This window comes from Leptonychotes weddellii, chromosome 10 (assembly GCF_054177405.1).
Source record: "Leptonychotes weddellii isolate Sample4059 chromosome 10, ASM5417740v2, whole genome shotgun sequence".
In the NCBI taxonomy this organism is placed as follows: Eukaryota; Metazoa; Chordata; class Mammalia; order Carnivora; family Phocidae; genus Leptonychotes; species Leptonychotes weddellii.
Window position 1 is genome coordinate 49,898,160 of NC_138378.1, and position 25,738 is coordinate 49,923,897.

At 41.1% G+C, this 25,738-nt stretch overlaps 1 protein-coding gene and 2 long non-coding RNA genes across 54 annotated transcripts in view; 1 reads left to right on the plus strand and 2 right to left on the minus strand.

Annotated features, from left to right (window-relative positions):
• MAP4K4 (mitogen-activated protein kinase kinase kinase kinase 4) overlaps positions 1–20,946 on the minus strand; it is a 178,209-nt gene extending 157,263 nt beyond the window's left edge. For 28 of the 50 annotated variants that reach the window (XM_081833393.1, XM_081833385.1, XM_081833396.1 and 25 more), the window contains exons 1-2: positions 20,645–20,872; positions 20,229–20,294 (exon numbers count right to left, since the gene is read on the minus strand). In XM_081833393.1, the coding sequence (XP_081689519.1) occupies positions 20,229–20,294; positions 20,645–20,701 (123 nt within the window). In that variant the 5' untranslated portion in view covers positions 20,702–20,872. Of the gene's footprint in view, positions 1–20,228; positions 20,295–20,644 lie in introns of all 50 variants that reach the window. The other 22 variants (XM_081833355.1, XM_081833361.1, XM_081833349.1 and 19 more) reach the window with 4 other exon arrangements.
• Positions 11,618–20,221, minus strand: LOC145723872 (uncharacterized). Its single transcript, XR_014149223.1, has 2 exons — positions 18,252–20,221; positions 11,618–18,183 (listed from the first exon to the last, which is right to left on the minus strand). It is a non-coding gene; the product is annotated as an uncharacterized LOC145723872 (long non-coding RNA).
• Positions 20,947–21,235: 289 nt separating the features above from the next.
• LOC115941315 (uncharacterized) overlaps positions 21,236–25,738 on the plus strand; it is a 72,654-nt gene continuing 68,151 nt past the window's right edge. For all 3 annotated transcript variants that reach the window (XR_014149221.1, XR_014149222.1, XR_004076082.2), the window contains exons 1-2: positions 21,236–21,455; positions 21,761–21,882. This is a non-coding gene — a long non-coding RNA (uncharacterized LOC115941315). The remainder of the gene's footprint in view (positions 21,456–21,760; positions 21,883–25,738) is intronic.

Consider the following 25,738-nt stretch of genomic DNA (forward strand, 5'->3'; position numbering starts at 1 on the left):
TACAACTCCTGATCTCGGGGTTGGAAGTTCAAGCCCCATGATGGGTGCAGAGATTACTTAAAATCTTTAAAAAATAATAAAAATAAAGATATTTTAAAAGGTCAGCATTGTATCTCCATCTCAAGCCCCCCCAAATGGAATCTTCCACAATATCCAAAACCTTTTTAATATTCCTTATTGAAGAACAGAAGGAAGAGACACAACTGGGACATGACAGAGAAAACAGTGATCAAAGAAAACAACAGGGTGCTTAAAATGTTTGCCAGCCCCTGTCTTCACTGCATAGCTCATAGCTCGCAGCTCCCAGCTCCCAGTGAGAGGACAGGTGACTGTAGCTGCCTGAGGGGCCCTAGGAGAAACCAGCCAAAGAATACCATACAGAGCCTGGCCCCAGTCCAAACTGCTGACCCATAGAATCACAAGCAAATAAAATGATGGCTGTTTTAAGCCATTACGTTTTAGGGGCAGTTTGTTACCCAGCAAAGGCCAACTGAAAAAGGCATTCATTTATCACCACCTGATATATTTTTTGTCTTCTTAAACTCCATGAAAACACAAACTGTGTCTTTTTTGCTAATCTGTACCTCCATCATCTCAAATCGACTCTGTAGTATTTCTGTGTTGAATAAATATGCTATATGTACATCGGAGAAGACCACATGCAATTTTAGTTTTTAAATGGAAGTCTTAATTTACTAGTTAATAAAACATTACATCACATTTGTTTTCTGTCTTTACTGTAAAAAAAAAAAAAAACCCAATAAGGTATTGTTATGAACTCAACTGTGTCATTCCCCCACTCCACCCCCAAAATTTGTATGTTGAAGCCCTAACACCCACCACCACCCGCCCCCCCCCACCCCGGGCATACCTCACAATGTGACTATATTTAGAGACCAGACCTTTCAAGAGGTGATGAGGTTAAAATGAGGCTGTTAAGAGTCAACTGGTAGCCTTATAAGAAGAGGAAATTTGGACAAAGAGACACCAGGGATACACACAGAGGAGAGACCATGTGAGGACACAGCAAGATGGCAGCCATCTGCAAACCTAGGCGAGAGGAGAGGCCTCAGGAGAAACCAAACCTATGGACACCTTGATCTTAGACTTCTAGCCATTAAAACTGTGAAAAAATAAATTTCTATTGTTTAGGCCACCCAATCTGTGCTATTTTGCTATGGCAACTCAAGCAAATACAGGCATGTTGTTCACATATATCTGTTCTTATAGTTCTTATGGACTCATATTTTTACCACATTCTCTGAAAAATAAAAAATTATTGAGGAATTCATGGAAGAAATGTTGGGTGGCAAGCAATTTTTTGAACTTATTTTTAACAAGGAGAAGTTAGGTTTTAGTCTCATTTCTGTGACTGATGGCTCTGTGACCTCTACAGCCTCTTTAGAATAAATCTTAGATCCATTCTTTTACCAAAGTTTGGACTAGATAACTTCAAGCCTCCCCCCAGCCCTCACAGTCAATGAGCACACATGGAGTAATTATCAGAATGTTCAAATGACTTCTGCAAATGATGTGAAAAGGAGTTTTAATTCCCATTTTTATTAGGGCTTGGTTGATATCAGTGTTGAACTTCACAGAAGGATAGTTTTCCCATAGTTTGCTGATGAAAGCAAAGATGAGCCCTTATGATGTTATATAAAATAGTTGTAGAACATATTTCTTATACTTTTTAGGGGAGGGGGCTTTCTTGCTGCTTTCTTCCAAGAACCTCTTTTGAAATGAAAGACAATTATGTTTCTTAAATATAAATATGTTGCATAGAGATGGCATAATTTTCTCAGAGTTAAAGATCATTTCTCAACAAAGGTTTCTACACAAGCAGAGGAGTGTATTTTAGCAAAATCTTCCTTCCCTGTAATTTAGTCTGAACAGGTGCCTGGATGAAATCTGTGTTCTGGGTAGTTCCTCTTTTGCTAATATTTATAAACAAGCAGTTGAAAAAGTTAAATGAAAACCGTATTTTGAGGGTATAATACTTAATGTTAAATTACACCTGACAAGACTTGATAATTTAGCATTTATACAGCACCATCAGATTTCCAAAGTGCCTTAAAGTCACCACTGTTTCATGAAGCAATGCTCTGGCTTAGATCTGAGACTTATCTGTATTTTATGAGGGAGGTTCTTTTTATGAGGGAGGTTCTTTTTTTTTAAAAAGAATCTGTTCTGTTTTTTTTTTTTTTTTTAAGATTTTATTTATTCATTTATTTGAGAGAGTGAGAGAGAGAGAGAGAGCACATGAGAGAGGAGAGGGTCAGAGGGAGAAGCAGACTCCCTGCCGAGCAGGGAGCCCGATGCAGGACTCGATCCCGGGACTCCGGGATCATGACCCGAGCTGAAGGCAGTCGCTTAACCAACTGAGCCATCCAGGCGCCCTATGAGGGAGGTTCTTAAACAAAGAGATTAAACAACTTGCTCTTACCACAAGGTCAGTTGAGTTTCAGGACTACAATTGAAATGGAAAGCTCCTTGAGTATTTGTTACTTTTAGTGAACAGGGTGATGGGAGATGAGGAACTTTTTTCATTTATCATTGTCATACTGGAATATCCGGTGAGCAAAGCACATTTTTCCTCTTAGATGAAGTATTTTAAGCATAAAAAAGATTTTAGTTTCACAGAAATTTCTGATTAATCAATCACTGAAGTTCAAGGCAAACTACTACTTCTTAGTGGTTCAGGGCCAGAGTCTTTGATCTTCCTTAAAGAACATTATTTCCCTATACTTTCCTGATAAATGATAGGTATGCTACCTACGTATATAAACTTTTTACCATGAAATTTTTGTAACAAATGATAAAAAAATCTAGGTAGATTTATTTTACATCTAGATATCTTGGCTTGGTTCCTTAGATTTTTTTATTTTTTCCTCTTTTGTGCTATATGGTATTTAATTTATAGGGTCATTGAGATTCTGCAAGAATCATCATCAGATTATTAATGCACTTGCAGGAGTAAGAGGATTCAGGAGTACCTCTAGATGCTCTCTCACAAATATGTGCTTCGGAGTAGGGAACCCTACTATCTGTATGATAATAGACATATGTATGAATAGATATTAATCTGCAAAACATTAAAGCTTTTAATCATGAGAGGAGTTCATTCCAATTCACAAAATGTTTGGCAATCACAAAAAAAGCTTCCTCCTTCCAAGTATGTGCTAAGGGTCAGTGATTAGTAAAAAGATTAACAAAATCAATACGTATTTTGAAGAACAAAGCTGGAGGACTCACTTCCCAATTTCAAAACTCACTACAAAGCTACAGTAGTCAAGACAGTGTGGTACTAGTATAGGATAAAGAGATCGAGAGAATAGAATTAAGAGTCCAGAAATTTCAAAGAGCTCAGAAACCCTCCAATTCAAGGTCAAGTGGTTTTCAACAAGTGTACCAAAACAAATGAATGGGAAAATAGTCCTTTCAACAAATGGTGCTGGGATAACTGGATATTCACATGCAAATGAATGAAATTGTATCCCTGCTTCTCATCATGTACAAAAATCAATTCAAAACAGATCAAAGAACTAAAATATAAGAGCTAAAACTATAAAGCTTAAAAGAAAACACAGAAGTAAATCTTCATAACCTTGGCTTAAGCAGTGGTTTCTTAGATATGACACCAAAAGCACAAGCAACAAAACAAATAGACAAATTGGACTTACTCAAAATTAAAAGCTATTGTGCTTCAAAGGAGAACATCAAGAAAGGAAAAAAGTCAACTCAAAGAATGGGAGAAAAACAAGTCCTGGTAAAGGACTTATATCCAGAATACATAAAAAATCTTTTAAAACTCAAATATTAAAATAACAACACAATTTTAAAATGTGCAAAGGATCTGAATAACCATTTCTCCAAAGAAGAAATTCACATGGTGAACAAGCATATGAAAAGATCCTGAATATCCTTAGTCATCAGAGAAATGCACATTAAAAACACCAAAATGAGATATCATCAGGATGGCTACAATCAAAAACACAGATAACTACAAGTATTGGAAAGGAAGTGAAGAAACTAAAACCTTCATACACTGCTGGTGGGAATGTAAAATATTACAGTTGCTTTGAAAATAGTCTAGCAGGTCCTTTAAAGGTTAGACAGAGTTCACAGGACCAAGTAATTCCACTCCCAGATATGTACCCAAGAGATATAAAAACAGTCTACACAAAAACTTGTATAAAAATGTTCATAGCAGCATTATTCCTAAAAGCCCAAAAGTAAAAACAATCAACATGCCCATCAATTGATTAAGAGATAAAATGTGGTATATCTATACAATGGAATATTACTCTGCAATAAAAAGAAATGAAGTACCAATGCATACAACACCGATGAACCTTGAAAACATGCTAAGTGAATTAAGCCAGTCACAAAACACATACTGTTTTCTTTCCATTTATATGAAATGTCTAGAATAACTAAATTCATAAAGACAGAAAATAATTAGTGGTAACCTGTGGCATTAGGTGAGGGAAGTGAGAGAGGTAGTCATAGGAGGATTGTGGTAATGGGTTTCTTTTTAGTGATGAAGGTGTTCTAAAATGTGGCTATGATTGCACAACTCTGTGACTATGCTAAAAGCTACTGAATTGTACACTTTAAATGGGTGAATTAAATGGTATGTGAACTGTATCTCAATAAATTTTTTTTAAATGATGTTTTTAAAATCCAATGTTCAATGTTGTTCCCCTCCTATGCCCCACTACACCTATCAGAAAAGGGAGAAGAGTTGTTTCCACAGTTTGCCATGTTGCTGATGTCTCATAATGAATGAATAGTGAATAGACAGAAAGACTAGACCTATCACTGGACTTCCACTTCTGGCCAAGATGGAGTTAACAGGGACTGGAATTACCTTTCTATTGAAAACAACCAAAACAAACCCATACATAGTTCATGAAAATTTTGGTTTTCAAGAAACTAGACATGAAACAATGAAGGATAGTGATCCCTGAGAGACACAAAACAAACGAGGTAAGCCACAGGACTCCCTGAACTTACTCCCTTTACAAAGTTTTAGGGCATGGCACAAGGAGAGGAAACCCAAGCAGAGCCCAGCAGGCCCCCTTAGCTGAGGAGAAGGAGCATGGACTCTAGGTAGACCAAGGTACCTAGAGTTCCAGGTGAGGGTACCGGAGATGAGAGCTGCACACACAAAAAAAGAGAACTCCCAAGCTCTGCAGAGGGATCCCTACATATTCAGCCAAGTTATGATCAACTCCAGCTGATCTTAAGAAAACTACCCAAGGCTGGGAGAGAAAAAAGAAAACTATTCAAAAGGATTAGAAGGAACAATGCAGGTGTTCACACAGCGATGGGAAAAGTACTTGTTCCACAAAACAAATGGAAAAACTCATGTATCATGGGGAATTAAGCAGTATCAGAAAGGTCTTGCCTAAGCAGTGGGGCGTAATTAGCAATAGACTGACCACTGCTCCAGAACTCCTGGACAAAAATCATAAAAGCAAGACACAAAAGGACCAAATTATTCCCATGTAATTTAAATGCACCCCCAGGAAAGAGCTCAAGGATACTTTATAGGCATACAAAAATACCAGCATCCAACAAGGTAAAATTTATAATGTCTGGCATCCACTCAAAGGTTATCAGACAGAAACACATAACGAAAATGAGAAAAATCTATTGAAACTAATTCAATACTGACACAGATATTAGAATTACAGACAAGGACATTAAAATAGGTATTATAACTGTATCCCATATGTTTGAAAAGTTAAGTAGAGACCTCAAAAATATTTTTTTAAAGACCCAAATCTTCTCAAGATGAAAAATACAACGTCTGAGATGAAAAATACACTGGATGGGATTAATGGCAGAATCAACAGTGAAGAAGAAAACTTAATTAACAGCACAGCAGAAGAAACCAGCCAAAATGAAGCCCAAAAAGGAAAAAAGAAAATGCATCAGTGAGCTGTAAGACTTCAAGTGGACTTGTAAACATGTAATGGGAGTTCCCAAGCCTAAGAAGAGAGAAGGGAGGTGGAAAACAAAACAAAACAAAACTGAAGAAATACTAGCCAAAGATTTTCCAAATTTGATGAAACCTCCAAACCCACTGATCCAAGAAATTCACAAACTGCAACCACAAGAAATGTGAAGAAAGTACATCAAGACACATCACAATCAAGCCACTCAAAACCAGGGGTAAAGGGAAAATCTTAAAAATCAGAAAAAAATGACATGTATATATATATATATACAAAGGAACATAACAAGGACAGCAGATTTCTCAATAGAAACAATGCAAGTGAGAAGACTATGGAGTAACATCCGAAAGAAAGAAAAGAAGAGAAAAGAACCCAGCAACCGAGAATTCTATATGGAGCAAAAATATCTTCCAAAAATGGAGGCTCAAAAAAAGTTTTCAGATATACAAACCTGAAACAATGCATCACCAACAGACCAGTACTACAAAAAAAAGATAAAGTCCTTCAGACAGAAGGAAAATGGTACCAGAGAGAAATATAGATGTACACAAGGAATGAAGAGTACCAGAAATGTTACCACATGGGTACAAGTATAAGGGTTTTATTCTTACTATTTATATCTTTTTAAAAGATAGCTGACAAAAAATAAATAAATAACAAAAGACAGTTGACTGTTTAAACAAAACAACACCAACATATGTTAAGACTTACAACATATATAAAAGTAAAATGTATAACAAAAATACTATAAGGCCAGGAAGGAGAATGAAAGTGATATTACTATAATGTTCTTACATTACACATGAAGTACCTATCACTTGAAGGTAAACTGTGATAGGTGAAAAGTGTGTACTATAAACCTTAAAGCAACCTATAAAACAATACAAATAGAAGTTAAAGCTAATAAACCAAAAAATGGGATCATAAAAACACTCAATTATTCCAAAAGAAAGCAGCAAAACGGGAAAAAGAAGCCACCAATGAGAACAAGTCCTCAATACTGAGAGGCAGAAAGAAATGAAACAGAGAATAAAATTAAAGGTCAAGGAAAAAAATTACATATAAAATTTAGGATTTTAAATCACCTTTTTCATATAATAAGTAAAAAAGAGAATATATATTTTCAGCTAATTGAATAGGAAACTAATAAAATGTCTAATTCAATCTTGGGGCTGATGACTGACAGAGGCCTTGCTTAAATAAAATAAAAAGAATTTCACACCTTGACGGCATCAATAATTAAAAAGTCCTTTTTTCCAGTATGATTAGTGAAAGGTTAGAAATATTTCACTTGATATTAAATTATTTTCAAAAAAAAGCCCACAAAACCATTTTACTCAGGAGGCTCGGGAAAAGAAAATTATCTTTTGTCTATATTATCAAAAAGCAAATACGTAACACCTGAAAAGAAATGCAAAACTTTTTTTTTTTTTTTTAAGATTTTATTCATTTATTTGACAGAGAGAGACACAGTGAGAGAGGTAACACAAGCAGTGGGAGTGGGACAGGGAGAAGCAGGCTTCCTGCTGAGCAGAAAGCCCGATGTGGGGCTCGATCCCAGGACCCTGGGATGATGACCTGAGCCAAAGGCAGACGCTTAACGACTGAGCCACCCAGGCGCCCCAAAACTTCATCTTTTAAATCATTTCCTTGTATAACCCGAACTCCAGAAACTTGCTTAAAACTATCTGAATATCACAAAGCTGCACACCATTGTTCCTATTTTACAGAGGTTGTTTTCAGCCTTAAGATCAGGGGGAGGACCAGCAGCTGAATAAAGTAGTCTCTCCTATGTGTACAGTGTAGGGCACAATGTGGCCTACTCTGGGCCATCCATTCACCAAATATTCCAGATATTATTCCAGATGCTGCTCACAAGATACTCTGAGAGGTCCGATGAGAGCCCCTTCTCCACCCTACCTCTCGTATGGGGATGTTGAGGGTACTAAATGGATAAGCAGATAACCCCTAACTGTTAACAGGGGTTAAATATGAAAAATAATGAAAACCAAAAACAGCAGCAGATGTAGGATGCAAGGCGTCCCAAGAGACAGATGGCTCAAGGCAAACTAAAAGGGGCCAGCAATTACCATAATCAATGGAATACACCCCTTCCTATCTTTATTCAAAGTTCTATTAACCAAGATGATGAGTCATCAGCTCCATGGAAAAGTAAGCCCACTGTTCTTTGCTCCTCACCCATCTATGCCTCACCCAGACAATCTGAATTTAAATCATAAAACTTCATTGTATATATAACCATATCTACTTTATCAGATCCAGCTTAGCTATACACTCCCATAAGCCCTGCTCTTCCCCATCTGCAATTATCATCTTCTTAAAATTGCTTGCTTGCTATGTGCTCCACAAGAACATAAGCTGACTAACTGCTCTCCTTGTTCATTGTCACCAGTGAGCAAGCCCCACATGGCGCCTGGCACATACCCTGTATGCTTTAAGTACTTGAGTAATAAATGATTGAAAGGAATCATGCCTAGCAGAGCAGGCTCAAAATTATCTACAGGCAATGAAACACAAAACAGATACTGAACCCTCAAATCACTGAAGGGTAAAAAGTAAACATGCACAAGTTTTTCCTGTGAATTAAGGGAAGGAGGAACAAGAATGGATGAAAGACTGTATGTATATAGAGAGAACACAATGCTCTAATATGCGAAGTTCAAAGAGGAAAGACCCTGGAATTAAGGCATGCCCTTAGCAGGTGAATGAATACATCCGATGAACTGTGCATCACTTGAATGCACATCCTCAACCTCAGGCAATACTCAGTGCCTAACCTGGGATCCCTATAATAATAAATTGTATGTCCCTGGGAGATACAGCCCAAACTCAAGTAATATTCAGTCTTTGACCTGAGATCTCAAAACAGAATAATCATAAAACTACACAGCAGTTACATACAGAGAGTCTCAGAAAACCTGATTTGGGGGTGGGGGGGAAGGGTCTGGTAGTCAACAGTATTCTGTTACTATCATAAGCAGATAAGAATGAAAGCTCTAAGCCCAAGAATTTCCAAAAAATACACATTATTAAATTTAATTAATTTTATTTTAATGCATAAATCCCTAATAAAAGGTATCATAAAAGTATGTAGAATAAAAAATGAGAAAAATACTCTAAAAGGTACACTTGAAGCAAATCACATGATTACTCATATTCTCCCATATGACATAACAAATCACTTATATTTAGTTTGGTATACATCCTCTGGCCAAAGATAATAGATTCTGTTTTGTTTTGTTTTTAAATCATGGCGAGTCAATAGTTTCCGCCCAAGATAAAAGAACACTCCTGTCTTTAGTATCACATGGCAAATGGGCTGACTATTGCACATTGGAATCCCCCCAATAAATAGTGAGAAGGAAAAACTGGTTTAGCCTGGTTCTTGTTACCAATGACCTCACTGATAGTGAACAGTTTGTCTTTACAGAGATAAGAAACTGTACTCATGTTTAAAGAAATGACTTAAACCCAGGGATAACTAATAATGAGAGTGGGGAAGGTACAGCCTTCAGGGAAGCAGACAGACACATAGGGTCATAGGAGGTGTTTGGCTATACTGCTGAGAAATGGGAAGACCCAGGCAGGTAAATCCCTACCCCATTCTACATAAGGCTCCAAGGTGCAATCCCATTGTATAGCTCTTCTGAACAAGTCCAGGGTGCCAGGCCAAAACACCTGCTGAATGCATACTCACAACAGCCAGAAACTAGAAACCCCAAAAACGCCTATCAACTGGTGAACAGACAGACAAAACGCAGCATTATCCATACACTGGAAAACCATTCAGCAATAAAAAGGAACAAATACCATACTTAGTAGTGCAGATGAACCTCAAAAGCATTACACAAAGTAAAAGTAAACAGACGCCAGAGACTATACACTGTATGATTCCATTTATATGAAATGTTCAAAAAAGGCAAATTTATAGAGGCAGAAAATAGATAAGTGGTTGTCTAGGGCTCTGGGCTGGAATAGGGATTAACTGTAAATGCGTATAAGGGACCCTGCTAGGGTATGAAAGTATCCTAATAATGACCTGTGGTGATAGTTGTACCACTAGGCAAATTTACTAAAAATCATTGAAATCTAAGCTTGAATTGGGTGAATTTCATATACTAAAATGTACTTCAAGAAAGCTGTCAAAAAAACCCAAACAAATCCACTGAACACACTTCTATCTCTTCAGCAAGCAGCAAGCCTCATGATACATGTAACAGTGCACTGCTCTACACCTTGCCTCACTTCCCCTCCTCATCATCACCTCCCCGGGCTGGCATCTCCCAAATCAAGTATCAGTCCAGAGGTCATGCACTAAGGCACTGTTTTCAATATTGTTGTTGCTGTTGTTGTTGTTCTGGACAAAAAGTAGCAAATACCTCAGTAAACTGTAGTTTTAAAATCAAAGGTAAGTTTAAAATCAAAGATAAAACTAGTTAACTTCTAATCTGGTGGACTGATCACATGAGTCATGAGGGTTAATTCCCATGAAAATGACTGTTAAGGTAAACAGAAGAATAAAGAGACAAAGGGGAAAAGATGACAGCAAAATCATTTCTATCAGGTTTTGACAGCTAAAAATGGAAGGAGAGGTAATTCACTTAGTAAAGAGGAAAACAGTACAACCTAAGTGCCTGCTTCAGGACACCAAGTGAGGCAATACACCCCCACAGAACCCTGAAAAGATCATCATTTGGAAGCAACTCATATCACGAAGTATAAAGTATATGACTAATAAAATCCAGAGCACTGGTATTTAGTGACTGAATACCCCAGAACCTCTTTCTCAATCTCACAGTCTGGTGACTATTTCACATCACAACATACACATAAGAAACCAGAGGTCTAGTCTCTGAAGAAACTGAAGGACAAATGCTCCAGATGAGAGGACTTGAGACACAGTGCTGGGCACAGGCTTGAAAAGTTAAGATATTAGACTGCAGGAACTCCAGCCTCATTCCTCCACCCTGAGCCCCAGAAGTCCAATAAACAGATGGATAGGCCCTAGGCAGGAAAGGCCTCTGAGTGTTCTTCTTAGAGAAACTGAACCCAAAGAAAAGATCCACAGGTATCAAGAGGTGGGGTTCCCCATCCATGAGAACATACTGATCCCCACCTGCCCTCCCTACACTTAAGTACCACCAGTCAACAGCCACCTGCCCATACACACTGAGTCTCCAATTCACTTCTAGTGCCTTACTCTTAAATATGAGCAGAGTCACGAATCTCCAGGCACTTAAGGAAAATCTTTAGTATCAAAAAGAGACCAAAATAAACTGGAAAAATAAAATCTGGAAAAAACAGAAGAAAATCCACAAGCACAAGAAAACAACAAAACCAACATAACAAAAAAAACCTATACTCAATACCCTCAGATAGATGACATATATCCACAGGAGATTACATGCAGTTAAAAACCAAAAAAAGGTATGAAAGAGGGCTGCTTGTATAAATTAAAAATATGATAAAGTTAAAAACCCAACAGAAATATTGAAATGTGTAAGTCAAAGACATCTCATAATAAAAGAGCAAAAAGACGCCCCCTAAAAAAAAGTAGAGGAGAAGATAAGAAAATAAACTGAAGAGGTGACTAAGAGAACTTCCAGAAAGAGAAAACAGAGAAGTTGGAGGGGAGAACAAAAATATTTCCCAGGGAAAAAAAGGACATCTCCAGATAAAAAGAATTAAGTACTCAGAATAGTGAATGACAATGAAGGATACTCATAAAATCTAAGAACACCAGGAATAAATAGAAAATCCTAAAAGCTTCTCTAAAACAGATCACACTCAGGGGCGCCTGGGTGGCTCAGTCGGTTCGGTGTCTGCCTTCGGCTCAGGTCGTGGTCCCAGGGTCCTGGGATCGAGCCCCATGTTGGGCTTCCTGCTCAGCGGGGAGATGCTTCTCCCTCTCCTCCCTGCTCCCACTCTCTCTCCCTCTATCTCTGTCTCTCTCTCTAAAATAAAGAAATAAAATCTTTAAAAAAATAAAAATAAAAAAATAAAACAGATCACACTCAAACAAAAGAGCAATGTCTTAAAATTCCAAGGGAAAAATGGATGTTTAACCTAGAATATTTTCTACCAGATTATATAAAAATCCAATGCAAAAGAAAAATAAAGACATTTTCAGCCATCCAAGGACTTCAAACCTTTACATGCCATGCACCCTTTCTTATAAAGCTACTAGAGGATGTGCTTCAGAAAAATAAGGTAGCAAATCCAAAAAGAAGACTATCATATCCAGGAAACAGAAATGATCCAAGGGAACAGTTATGCACCAGGTCTAAGGGGCAACCATACCTGGCCAGCTCTGAGGTACCTCCTGAGAGGAAAAAAAAAGTAGAATCAATAGGTTATCTGAAACAAAAAATCATCTGATGTATTTAAGCGTTTGGAAAAACTGTTGATAAAGGATTAACTTTGCTGGGCATTTGATGTATCTTTTAGGGCATATGGGGGAGAAAGTAATCACAGGTATACAGAAAACTAAGCGAATGAAAAAGTATGTCAATGTAAGGGGGAAGGGATGTTTAAAAAAGGAAATATTATCATATTAGACTGCGCGGCTCACAGATAAATGGTATTTACATAGTCACGATAATATAAACAATTATCAACCCAAAATTATGATATACGTACTCATGTAAGAGAGGAGGTGAGTTTAAGAGCTAATCTTCGACTACCACAGAAGTTCAAAAACCGTAGTTCAACAACTGTAACTACTATTACAGTAAGTCAAGAAATGCATAAAACTGATAAATCAAGAAATAGCCACATGAGCAAAGAATTTAAAAATACGGAAGTAAATTTCAGAGATGGCAACCAAAAACTGAAAATAGATGCCCTCTTGGAAACAGGAAAACTCCAAGGTCTGATAGGAAAACTTCGGTACCATTTGGCTGCAACCACATGCATTCATAACTTTGATAGGTTCTTAAAGCCCTATTTATCATAAAACGAAAATAAACTTTTAAAGTCATAATGTAAAAGTGTGTGGTTTTTTCCATTATTTAAATTTAATAGGATAATTTGTCAGCATCGGGCCCTATCTGAGATAGTTACAATGCCCCGGGGCTCAAAGGCAAATTAAGCACCAAGCTGTGGGCAGCATGTGCTCTGGGCTCCCTCCTTCTCCAGGGTGGGAGAACACCTGCTAGGCTTGGACAATGGCCCCAATTCTCCAGCTTGCTGATGCAGCAGATCAACCCAAAGGCTCATAAAGAGCCCTGAGCCCAGAATCAATCCTGCCAGTTCAGTGCTCCTCAAAGTGTGGTCTGCTGACTAGGGTACACAAGGAGATAATTTCAGAAACCGAGAAAAACTGTAAAAATTTTTATAGCAATTTAACAATGTAACATTATGGCTTTTCATTCTAATAATAAAAAGACTTAGGCTGGTATTTTGTGTGTCTACTTTCTCCTTTCACTTTTCTAGTCATTTGTTTGTACTGTATTTTACAGGACAAAGAAGCCCTCTGAGGCTGAAAAAGTGCACTTGAAGTCTGAGCCAGTTCATGCCCTAGTGCCTGTGCTGTGTCTGAATGCAAGTATGCTGGGCAGAGGACCTGGGGAGACAGAGACATTACTGGATTTAGAGTGCATATCACATGCTTGGCATTTTGTGCCCATCCCCCCATCCTTCCTTAGTTCCTTGAGGGTAAGCCAACTGCCTGCTTCGTTCACCACTGTATATATACCCAACACGCAGAGCAGTGCCCAGGGCCCAGCTTGGGCAAGAGCGCAATGAGAACTGGAAGTGGCATGAAACCAGCCCTTTTTGGTTCATCATTTTGCATCTTGTCTCCCCAACTTAGTTCTAAGTTCCTCATAATGCCACACAGATGTCAGGGTTTCCAAAAGTCCTAAAACTGATCATTCTACCCTTTCTTTTGAAACTCTCATAGAAAAAACTGCCTCCAGGGGCGCCTGGGTGGCTCAGTCGTTAAGCGTCTGCCTTCGGCTCAGGTTATGGTCCCAGAGTCCTGGGATCGAGCCCCACATCGGGCTCCCCGCTTGGCGGGAAGCCTGCTTCTCCCTCTCCCACTCCCAATGCTTGTGTTCCCTCTCTCGCTGTGTGTGTCTCTCTCTGTCAAATAAATAATGAAAAAACTGCGTCCCAACTCAGTGCCTCCCACATCACTTCTCTTCTGAATAATGCCAGTGGACTTTTATTACTGAATCAGCCTAACAGAATATCGTATTCTGTCCGGTGAACAGTCGTATAGCACTATAAAACCTAAGAGCATATGGCTGCCACACTGGTCACTGGCAATATATCACCTGGCCTTCTCCCTTCTCCTCCTAGCCATCCCTCCATATATTTATCTTGATTCAACTCTGGTGTTATCATGTTATGAGAACAAAATAACTGCCAACCAAATCTTCCAAAAGCTAAATAAGCACTTGGAAATCTCTACCCCTGATCATAAATTGGTCCCAAATTAAATATTAAATATATTTTAATACTTTAACACAGTGGGCAATTCACACTAGTATTATAAGAAACCAACTTGAATTCATGAAAAATCTGTTTGTAGTAACTATTCAAAGCAATTACCTGTAAGTAGTTAATCAGATGATCTGTGATCACTATCTATGAACGTTTTTAAAGCACTGATTTCACAAGGTAAGATGGTGACCTAAAATTGTTTCAACCCTTAAAATTATCAGAAATTCTAAATAAGTACTGTTTGATTTTAAGAACTTACTGTGGAATAAGCCCTTGCCTCTAATACAGTCAACTGTCATGGGGTCTGCACTTGTGTACAAGGTCCATAATAGACCCATATATAAGATGGAGAGTGAGCCTTCCAGGTTATCACATATTAGGGCTGCCCTCTGGTCAACAGTTGTGCTTCAGTGTCTGGACAAACCAGGCCTGAAAGCAGTACACTTGTGCAGTTATTTAAATATCCTATTGCTCTCTACCAATTTTAAAAATGATGGAATATAGAAAAATGAAAGCACTGATACTAATGATAGGAAGCACAGCGATCATAAACTTAAAACAGCTCAATAGATGGAAAACATCTGATGCCTTAAGAGTAGGCAATCTCTTGGCTTAAGCAAGATGACCAAGTATTTACTAATAAAGCAAAGAAACACAATAAAAGACCATGGATGAAATTCATGTAAAAGCATCCATCTCCAGTTTATAATATTTTTAGTTCCCTGGGAATGAAACGCCTTAGATGATTATTCCTTGGCTTATTAGCACACTTGTTCAGGGATGCATTATTTCAAAAGTAGGATGTATTACTTCAAAGTCTTTGCCCTGCTAGTATCAGTCCACAAAATCTACAAACACACACACTGCACCAAAAGTGCCCCCAGATAATACTTTTGGATTATCTCAATATGTAGAAATATACATATATCCAAAACTGGTTAAAAAAAAAAAAGGCAAACTACAAGTTTGCAGCTATGCAAATGAATATTTATTTATTAGAAAGTTTCAAGCAATAAGAAATTTTAAAACCACCATGAGTAGGATTTTATCTGGTGGTCAGATTTTGTTAGGCTTTTATTTTATGATTTTATTTAATTGAAGAGTTTGGGAAATTTAGGGCTGGTATCTTTTAGGAGAGCTACACACCAATACATGTTCAATGGGGTTGGCTTCCTCCCACCTTACCCAAGTCCAGAATTCTTCTAGCATGAAGGAGCCCTATGTCTCAGAACAAGTCTGTACATGCCATTCAGTGGCTAGTCAATCCTCCTCGTAATGAAAACATTTAGTTCCTCAAAATTCATTTTGCCCCACTGGATGTCTTTACCTCTAGTTAAGAAAAACAGATGCTACACTTAAGGGATAACATTTAGAGAAGCCCCTCAAAAAAGTTTAAGTGTTTGATCCAAAATGTTAATGATTTTTAAAAGCCACACAATTTATATAGCACTTTATTGCTGAGCAATCGGAAGTAATTTTAGCACTTTCACAGATCCCAAGGCTCCTCCTAATCCAGTGGGCAAACAGTGTACCCATTTAAAGGGCCACACCAAAGCCTGCAGAGAATGAATTTAGCAGGTTGACCTCAGCAAGGAAGAATGTCCAAGAATCCAGCCCAACATTCCTCTCTACCGCCACTGCTACTACCGTGCCCCAGCCTTCACCTCCTCTCCTCTGGACCATTGTCCTAGGCCAACCATCTTAACTGCTCCTTCCCCAAAGATCATCTAATCAGGTTTCTTACTCCCAGGGGTCTCCAAACCCAACAAAATCTTCAATGATCCCTCAATGCTCATCTCTCCTTAACTCACGAACAAATGATCTCTCCCCAGATGCCCACTACTCCCTAAACTTCCTGTCATTCCCAAAGAGGTCACCCTCAGCCCTTCTGTCACACACACCCCTCCCCCCCTTTCTTCAGTAATGAGGGGGACAGCCTTAGCACCATGCCCTAAATGGCAACAAACTCTCAGTGTTGCTTCTGCTTACGATCTTTAGGCCCAGAGTACTCTCCTTCTCAACTTTCAAGGTTTACAGCCTACCCTCCAAAGACAGGGTCAGACAGGGTCAGACAGGGTCAAGATGCTCAGTCCTCAAAAAAGGCATCCATCCTTCCTGTGAGCAAGTCCTGATGCCAGACATTGCACCTGCTGGATTCTAAATTCCCTAACTTCCCCTCTCACTACCTACAGTACCTTTCCAGATGTAGGATTTTCCTTCTCCTAGTCAAGACATTTGGAACACCAGTCACTGTATGCTTACAAAATACAAAATAACAGGGTAACCATAACCCCAAGGAAAAAACAAAAATGGTCAAATAAATATTAAAAATATTATATATAATATAAAAATAATAAAACCCAATATAACACAAAAACAAACATTTTTTCTGGTTTTGTTTTTTAAACAGTCACTGTCCCCCTTTGATGAAAATAATTAAAATTCACTAGATTTACTTAACATGCACAAGATCACCTTATAAACACTTTTTTATAAATGGTATTCTGAATGAAACCTTGTAAACTGAAATTCACAATATTTTTCTTAAGTTTTAATTTATGAGCATTCTTCCCAGTGATCCCTAAGAAACCTAATGCAAAAAATATATTTCTCTGAATAGGACATATTCTGTGTTTCAACTCTTTTCTTTAAGATAGTTATACACTGTTCGCGGGGGCGCCTGGGTGGCTCAGTCGTTGGGCGTCTGCCTTCCACTCAGGCCATGATCCCAGGGTCCTAGGATAGAGCTCCTATGGGGCTCCCTGCTCAGCAGGGAGCCTGCTTCTCCCTCTCCCACTCCCTCTGCTTGTGTTCCCTCTCTGTCTCTCTGTCAAATAAATAAATAAAATCCTTAAAAAAATTTTTTTAAAAATATTTAAAGATAGTTATATACTGTTCAACTATACCCAGACTATTTACCAATTTTGTCAACGATAGAGAAAATTATAAACCACCCCCTAAAAAAGTCACTTTTAACAGCAAAACCCAGAAAACTCCCTCTTTTTACTCACTCGCCTCACATAAATACAGCCTTCTCAAAATAAGCAACCACAATCACTAAAAAATAAAAAGCTCATAGAAAAAACAGAAAATAGAAGATATAGCAATGAAACAAAGGAGGGCTACAGGTTGGTCAGCTTAAAGGTATTTTACCTGAATTTATGTTAAGAAAAAAGCTTCTTTATAAACAAGTTATTACAAATATTTTCCCAACTCAGATGCTATTCACACTAGTGGATGTTTAGTAATAAATAAATGCTAATATTAATAATCTAATCCCCAAACCACCACATGCAAACCATGCCAACAAATCCTAAATAAACTCCTCTGCATAATATAAATCATTCTAGAAATTAGACATTGAAAGGGAGACGCAAATGGAGATGTTAAATGCTTCTCCTATTTCTACCATCTACCAAGACTGAACTTCCCAGTATCAGTTCATATTGTGATGCAAGAAAACATCTATGAAAAATCAGGAAAACCTTAAGACTGAATATTTGATACTATGGAATTAACTTTTTAGGTGTCAGAATGGCACTGTGATTATCTGAAAAACAAAAATGATACATACTTAAGTATTTATGGGTGAAATGGTATCTAGGCTTTAACCTTAAAATACTAACGGAGAAAGACTATAAATGAAACCAGATCAGTCATGTGCTGATTAACTGTTAAATTGGGTGATCTCTCTCTCCTTGTGTATGCTTGAAATCTTACAGAATAAAACAGAACTGCTGGTGAGCAAAATCTCAGGCACTATTTTGTGTATATGCTTGAAATCTTACAGAATAAAATAGAACTGCTGGTGAGCAAAACCTCAGGCACTATTTTGTATGTGTGTATGCCACTTTTGCACAGATTTCTTAATTTGTTAGGTTTGCATAATTTGAGAATTTCTTCTCAACTGTACAGACTTTGTAGTCAGAGAGCTGTGTCACCGCCAGTATCCCAAATGCTTCCCAACTGCACCGCTCAGCAAATCTATTTCAAAAGCTTGGGGGAAGGAGGGGTGGAACCAAAGGAAATGAAGAGGGGGAAAAAATTTAACAGTGAACCTGCCCAAACTGTTACCATAAAGAACTCCCACCTCTTAAAGCCACTTAGTACACATTCAGGTTTCACTCTTTCTTTCTTCTTATGGTCTAAAAATGGACTGCTGGCTTCTAGTTCACTTCACTACCCTTCACATCCATCCATGCTGACCGAGGAAGATACAAACAATCCAACTACTGTGTAACCAGGTCAAAAACAAGCTTTGGCTAACTCACTTGGAAGAGTACACTCACCACTTAGATTTGGCCAGAAAAACTAGGTTAGAAAAAAACGACTGGGGCTTAAACAAACACTGGGGCTGGGGAGAATGTCTTAGAGCCAGTTACCAGGCCACTCAGTGAGTTGCAACACAATCTTTTCCAAAATTTTCCAAAGACTTCCAAATTCAGTTGAGCCCAGCAGGCTGAGTTAACAGGGCTTCCTTTCAAATTCAAAAATCTGGCCCCAGCCCCAACAGTTAACCAACAAAACACATGCTAATTCACTTGAGATCACCTAAGAATACTGACTCAAGTTCAGAGCACAGGCCGGTACACAGCCCGGTACACAGCCCAGGCCAGGGGAAGTTGGAGCTGGGGAGAGGCGTTCAAGGGATAGATAAACCCTATTCATAAAGCATAAAACAGACAATAGGATCCACACTTAATTTGGCCTAAGAAAATGTCTACAGTCAGCTTCCAACCCCCTCCCTCCATTTCTAATGAGACAATGACAATTCTTCATGGTGAACCACAAAGCCCTGTTCATACTTTTTTTCTAGCCCCTTGTATCCACTCTAACAGCCAGAAAACACCACCAGTGCAGATTACTTTTAGAAAAAGTTTAGCAATAAGAAATAAATTAGGACAGGGGAAATTTAACATTCTGTTTCAAATCTTCAAGGCCTGCGCCTCCATTACCTACAGCTCTTTCAGAAGCTCTAGAATGTGCTCTGAATAAAATGAACAGCACTGTTAGTCACATCAGGTGTCAGCTACTCAGAGTAGACTCATAGTCTCCAGATTTGTTAGTTTCATTTACCGTTGGGAGGCGGGTGTTAAAAAAAGAGACAGGCCTGGGGTGGGTGTGAAATCTGGGCATCCTCTTGACTCCTCGCTCTCCCTCATCTGTTTCAATTACACACCTGTCAAACAGGTTATTCCTGGAATTCAGATTTTATAATCCTCATGCTGTAATTCTTCCTGCTCCTGGTGCCCAAACACACACCCCTCCCTGTTTCCCCAAAATATGTATGTATCCATCAGCAGCATGTATGATAAAGTTAAGAAGCAGTCCCAGGTAACACCAAACTCCTCACCTTAAGCACTTTGCAAACATTAAAACGAGGCAACACGAGGACAATTTTCAAGAAGGCCAAGGCAGTGGTTTAGGATAATCATAGGCCAGGCCTGCCTATACTGAATTTTAATTAAGACACACAAACTCAGAAGGCCGGAATTGGGGTAAACGAAGAATTAAGGTCGCCTTATGAAAAAATGTTTTCCCATTTACTGAAGAAAAGTGCATGCCTAAGAGTGTAGCTTATTTCCTTATCTCCAAGCCAGGAAATGAGGTCTTTTAAGGCCAGCCTGAATATAAACTCCTTTTTAAAAAGAGAGGGACTGCAAGGCGAAACCCCTTTCTCAAGTTTGGCCAAGTGGCGTGGCCTCCAGTCAGCAGCGTGTTTATCACTCTTCTCCTCGTCCCCCAACAAGAAGTTTCAACGTGCCACGGGAAACAAAGACGGCGCCTCACACCGACCTTATAGACTTGTCCATAGGTGCCATTTCCAACCACTTCCACCAGCTCAAAAATCCCAGCAGGATCCTAGAGAAGAGGAGGGGAGGGGTTAGAATTTAAAAGCAGCACAACAATGAATAAATAAAGCGGGGCAGTTGGAGATAAAGGGCGACTGCAAACCGGGCGGGCTTCGTCCCGCGCGGTCCCCCAGCGCCCGAGGCCGCGCCCGGGGCGCGGGGGGCGCGGGGCGCGGCGGGGTGGGGGCGTCGGCGGAGGGTCGCGCCCCGCCGCCCCGCACATGCCGACGCAGGCAGACAAAGGGGCCGCCGCGCCCGAGGCTCTGCCCGCGGCGGCGCCCGAGCGCCCGGCGGGCCAGGGCGCGGCCCCGGCTCCCCGCTCCCGGCGCGCCCGCGGCGGGGCCCGTCGTGGCCACTCACCCGCAGGGAGGAGAGGTCGATGTCCACCAGACTTTTTGCAGGGGAGTCGTTCGCCATTTTCCCTTTTTGCCACCAAACAAAATAGTACCAATAATATATCTGTTTCTCTATTTATTTCCGTCACAGGCCAGGCCGCCGACGGCGCCTCCTCGCACGGGAGCTGGCGGCCGAGATTCCGCCTCGCGCGGCCGGGAGCGGCGGCGGCGGCGGGCTGGTCGCGGTTCTCGGCCGGCCCGGGCCGCGCGCGGACGGCGGACGGAGCGTGCGCGGGGCGGCGGCGCTCACACCATGGCGCGGGGCGGCCGTCAGGCCCCCGGGCGTCGCCCGCCGCCTCAGGCCCCGGCGCCCGCGCCCCGCGCCGCGCGCCTGGAGGACGGGCCCGGAGCGTGGGGCCGCGGCGCCGCCGAGAGTCGAGCGAGTGAGCGCGAGGCAGCGAGACAAAGATAACCCGGGAGGCGGGGGCGGAGGCGGGGAGGGAGGCGGGGAGGGAGGGGGCGGTGGCGGCGGTGAGGGAGGAGGAGAAACGGGACACCGAAAATATATTCTGAGGAGAGAGAAAACAGCTCCCCCTCTCCTTCCCCGGCAGGAAAAACGAGCGGAAACGCACTCCCAGCCCGAGCCCCGCTGGGGAGGGCGCGGGGCGAGGCGCCCGCGCGGCGTGAATATTCAGCAGGGGTGGGGCCCGAACAATGGCCGGCCGGCGGGCAGCGCGGACATCGGCGGGGACGCGGCGGGTGGCTGGCGGGGCGCTCGCGGAAAGGGCCAGAGTAGGGATGAGACGGACTGGGACGTCCGCGGTGAGGTGCCGAGGGTGAGGAAACGCCCCATCTCGCACTAACAATAAAGGAAGCAGAAGTGACCTGGACCCTGGCCGCAAACGCACGGAGGCGGAGGGACCCTTGTCTCCGGGAAGGGCTGCATCCCGCCCCACCGGCCGGCCGCGCCCGGGCTCTAGAGGGACGCGGAGGGGGTGTAGCCACCCCCAGCGACAAGGGGCCTGCCTTTCCCCTCACCCCCCGCGTATCCCATCCCTTTCCCCCACCACCAGATTCTATACTCCTAAAACCCTCATTTCCGGTTTCCCTACACGGTTTTCTTTTCCTCTCTATCTTGCAGGCTACGTTTGTGACAGGCTTGTAGGTGCGGAATTCGTTGAGCATCACCTGGCCGCCGGGTCCCAAGGCTTTCGGTGGAAACAGTACCCAAAACAGCGCTGTCTTCCTTACCTCCCTCAGTAGGTGAGCACTATGTTTGGAGCCCTAAGTGCTAACCCCCCGTTCTGTGCCTAGAGATCGTTAAGGATCAATGAACCGGCTTCTGCCAGCAACTTTGGAAGCTTGTCGGTAGTTAGGTAATTTGATCCTGTTAAAAGGAATATATTGTCTGTGCACAACAGTCATTTTTATCACATCACTCCACTGTACAAAAACTATGAATGGCTCCCTATTACCTCACAGCAGGTTCGCAAACCGAAGTGCATCAGAATCACCAGGAAGGATTGTAAAAGCACTGATTGCTGACCCGACCTCCAGAGTTCAGCAGGTCTGGGGATGGGCCTGAGAATATGAATTTCCAGCAAGTTGTCAGATGATGCTAACGTTGCTGTTACAGGGATCACACTTGGAGAACAAGAGCCTTACAGGATGAAAATCTAAGGCCCTTCACAATTAGGCTTCACAAACATCACCGTCATCATCATCTAGCAGTTCTTGCTTTATGTACAGTACTTATAGCCCTTGTGTATTAGTATCCACATTTTAAGGATAAGGAAACCAAAGTACTGAGAGATAAGAAATGTGCCTAAATTCCTTAAAAGCACAGCCTGGAAGTAGAACAGGGATTCTCACTAGGTCAGCCTACTCTGAAAATCCAATATTCTGATTCAGCCAAGTTAATCTTTTACCAGGAATATGTTTAGCACTCTCCTGCCTCTCAACGGTTTGGTTTCCAAGATTTTCAACTATGAGAATCCCTTGTAAGGGACTCCTGGAATCCTTTGATTAGGAAAATCATGGTAACCAACATGTTGCTATGAATTTAGTAGTACTTTTAAATGATTTTGTTTTTTAATGTATTCACAGCAATGGCATTATCTGTGGTGTAAATAATTATTTACTCAGCTAGGTTGGTGAGCATGTGAAATTTCAGACCATATTACTACTAATAGTATTTTAATAGTTTTTATTATTAATAATAGATAACACATACTCAGTCCCGAAAATGTGCTAAGTCCTTTATATACATTATCTCATTATTCTTCACATTAACCCCGAATGGTAGGTACTCTTATTTTTCCCACTTTACACATTAAGAAACCAATGTTTAAAGAAGTTAATTGACTTGCTTGGTGTGCACAGCTGAACCCAATGCAGGAATGCAGCCCCTTCCGCCCCCCACCCCCAACCCCAAGCCAACCTCCCTCCACAGGTTCACTCATGATATTGAGGCCCAACTCAGACCACTGCCTTCTTCTCTGCCTGGCCAGATTCTCCATCACCTCAAGCTCAACTCAGAAACCAACTCTTCTTTCTCCTACAAGCTTTCTCTGAATCTCTCCTAAACTGCTATTGCCCATGTTACCATTGTGACAGTTACTTCTCATTTTCAATTCAGGACCTTTTCTTGAAGTGCCTTACCGAGCACAAGGCACTGACTTAGCCATTGCCCAAGATATAAGGAAGATGAAGCCAGCTACTCTCAAAGAACTTACAATTTGATAATGGGTATAAGACAGTCTCAGAAGTATCTATAGTTAAAGGCAGAACATTATAAATTCTGGCTGTATAGAAAGAACATTAAACAGGTCTAATGGAAAGTATGCTAGATTTGATGCAAAACTGAACTAGGTTTGAAACTAGTTCTACTATCAACTGTGCAACCTTGAACATGTTTAAATTCTGAGCCTCTGTCTCTTCTTCTGTGTACGAGATGAAGACTAGGGGTTAGAAGAGCCATGAAGGGGCCATCTCAAGAGCACAGGCCAAAGGAATAAGGCCTGGAGAAAGGAGATACAAGGTTTTGGGCCAGTAGACTCTCTTAAGACTCAGCATCTGATGGGATGCCAGAGTCAGTGTAGACAAGGGGGTAAAAGATTTGCTTGTGGCCCAGAGCTTTGTTCACACTTGGGAGGATACTGTCAGGCACAGAGGAAAGGATAGGAGTTGTTGAGTGGTGGTGACAAAGGAAGGTTTAGTTTTGGACTCTGTGGGAAGTTAGTTATCTTTTCACGGAGAAGCAGTGACACCTGCCCAGCTTGTAACTCTGCTTGAGATCCAAGGGTAAGGACCATTTTCTCAATCAGCGGCCCTATGTTAGCCCAGGCTGCCATAATAAAATCCTATAGACTGTGTGGCTTAAATAACAGAGATTTATTTTCTCGCAGTTCTGGAGGCTAGAAATCCAAGATCAATGTTCCAGCTGATTTGGTTTCTGGTGAGAGCTGTCTCCCTGTCTTGCAGATAGCCACCTTCTCACTATTGTCTTCACATGGGTTTTCCTCAGTGCTAGTACACAGAGAGAGGGGGGAAAAAAAGCCATCTGGTGTCTCATCTTCTAAGGACACCTACCCTATTCTATCAGGGCCCCACCTTTATGACCTTATGAATTTAAACTTAATTATTTCCTTAGAGACCCCATCTCCAAATACAGCCATGCTGAGGCTTAGGGTTTCAATATAAGGGGGACACAAACATTCAGTCCATTACAAGCCATGTGCAATACATAATATCAGCAAGTAGACTTAAGTCATGGCCCTTGTCCTTAAGAATCTGTCTGAGAACACAAACCCACCCAAAAAGATAATCAAGATAATAATTTGGAAAATAAATGCTACTTTGGCATTTTAGGCTGGTGGAAAAGATAGCTTGCTTAGACAAAGAACGTGAAGTTGAAAATGAGGAAACTGGCCACACTGGGCCAGAGGACTCATTCAGAGAACCCAGAGAGATAAATCTAGACCGGTTAGGTGGGACCAGGAGACCCAGCTGAGGCATGGGTGAGGTGGAGTTAAAAACAGAAGCCAGATTATCAGTCAAGTCAAGGAAGGAGCAGCCTAGCCTTGGCTTCCAAGAGCCCCAGTGGCAGGTTAGATGCTTATGTGTTTAGCTGGCTGTGGGATATAAGTGTGCATCTTCCCAGGGTACAATGGGCCAGTCGGCAATTATCTCACCCAGTCACAGAAATCCCAAGGGGAGCTGAATTATGCAAGAAGTTGTCAATGATAACCCCTGTATATCACTTTACTTACTTCCTAGTTTTTCCTTTGTTGCAAAAATATTGGTGGCAATTTTTAACCTCAGTTTGAGGCAGGGCAAGGAGGGCAGCAGATCTGTGACACTGGACTGCATGAATATAACTTAAGAGCTCAGGGTTAGTGAGGACTTAGGACACCTGGAAATAAATGTTGGAAGCAGGGGGAATTGAGTCAAGCAAAGGAAGCAATGGTGGAATGTGTTCAGGAAAATCTCAAAAAGGGAAAAGCCTGGCTTAGGGGTCCGAGATCTGAGTTCCTCTTCTCTGATGGACAAGTTGTTAAGCAAATGCTCACCCTCTCTGCCCCTCAGTGTTCTAACATGTGAGATTAGGGGGTTGGATGGAAATGACTCTTAGGACCTTAGAGACTCCTATAACCCAGGCCTCAGCCCTACATCTGCTCATACCTCTTAGCCAGAGTGGAAAGGGGTTGATATGAGCAACGGAAATTCATGGAACATGTGGTTGCTGTAGATTTGGCAGCAAAGCTCAGTCGTTTAAAAGCCATCTTTGAGCATTGGTAGAGAGAATAAGAATCTTTTTTGACTGGCATATCAGTTGAATTAAAAGGAAGCAAGTACTCTAGTGCACAACAGGCTGGAAGGCGAGGGATGCAGAAGCAGATCAAATGGGCAACAAAAGAAGAAGCAGACCAGAGGCAAGACAAACATCCTACCCTAGCTACCAGGACTATCAATGCTGTCACTTCTGTGATGAGGAAGTCATCTTAGCTCAGACCTCCCAAAAGGAGATCCTGACACAAAGATTTGGTGCAGGTAGTTTATTTAAGAGATGATTGCAGGAAGCCCAAGTGAAAGAGAAGGAAAAGTGAAACATGGAGAT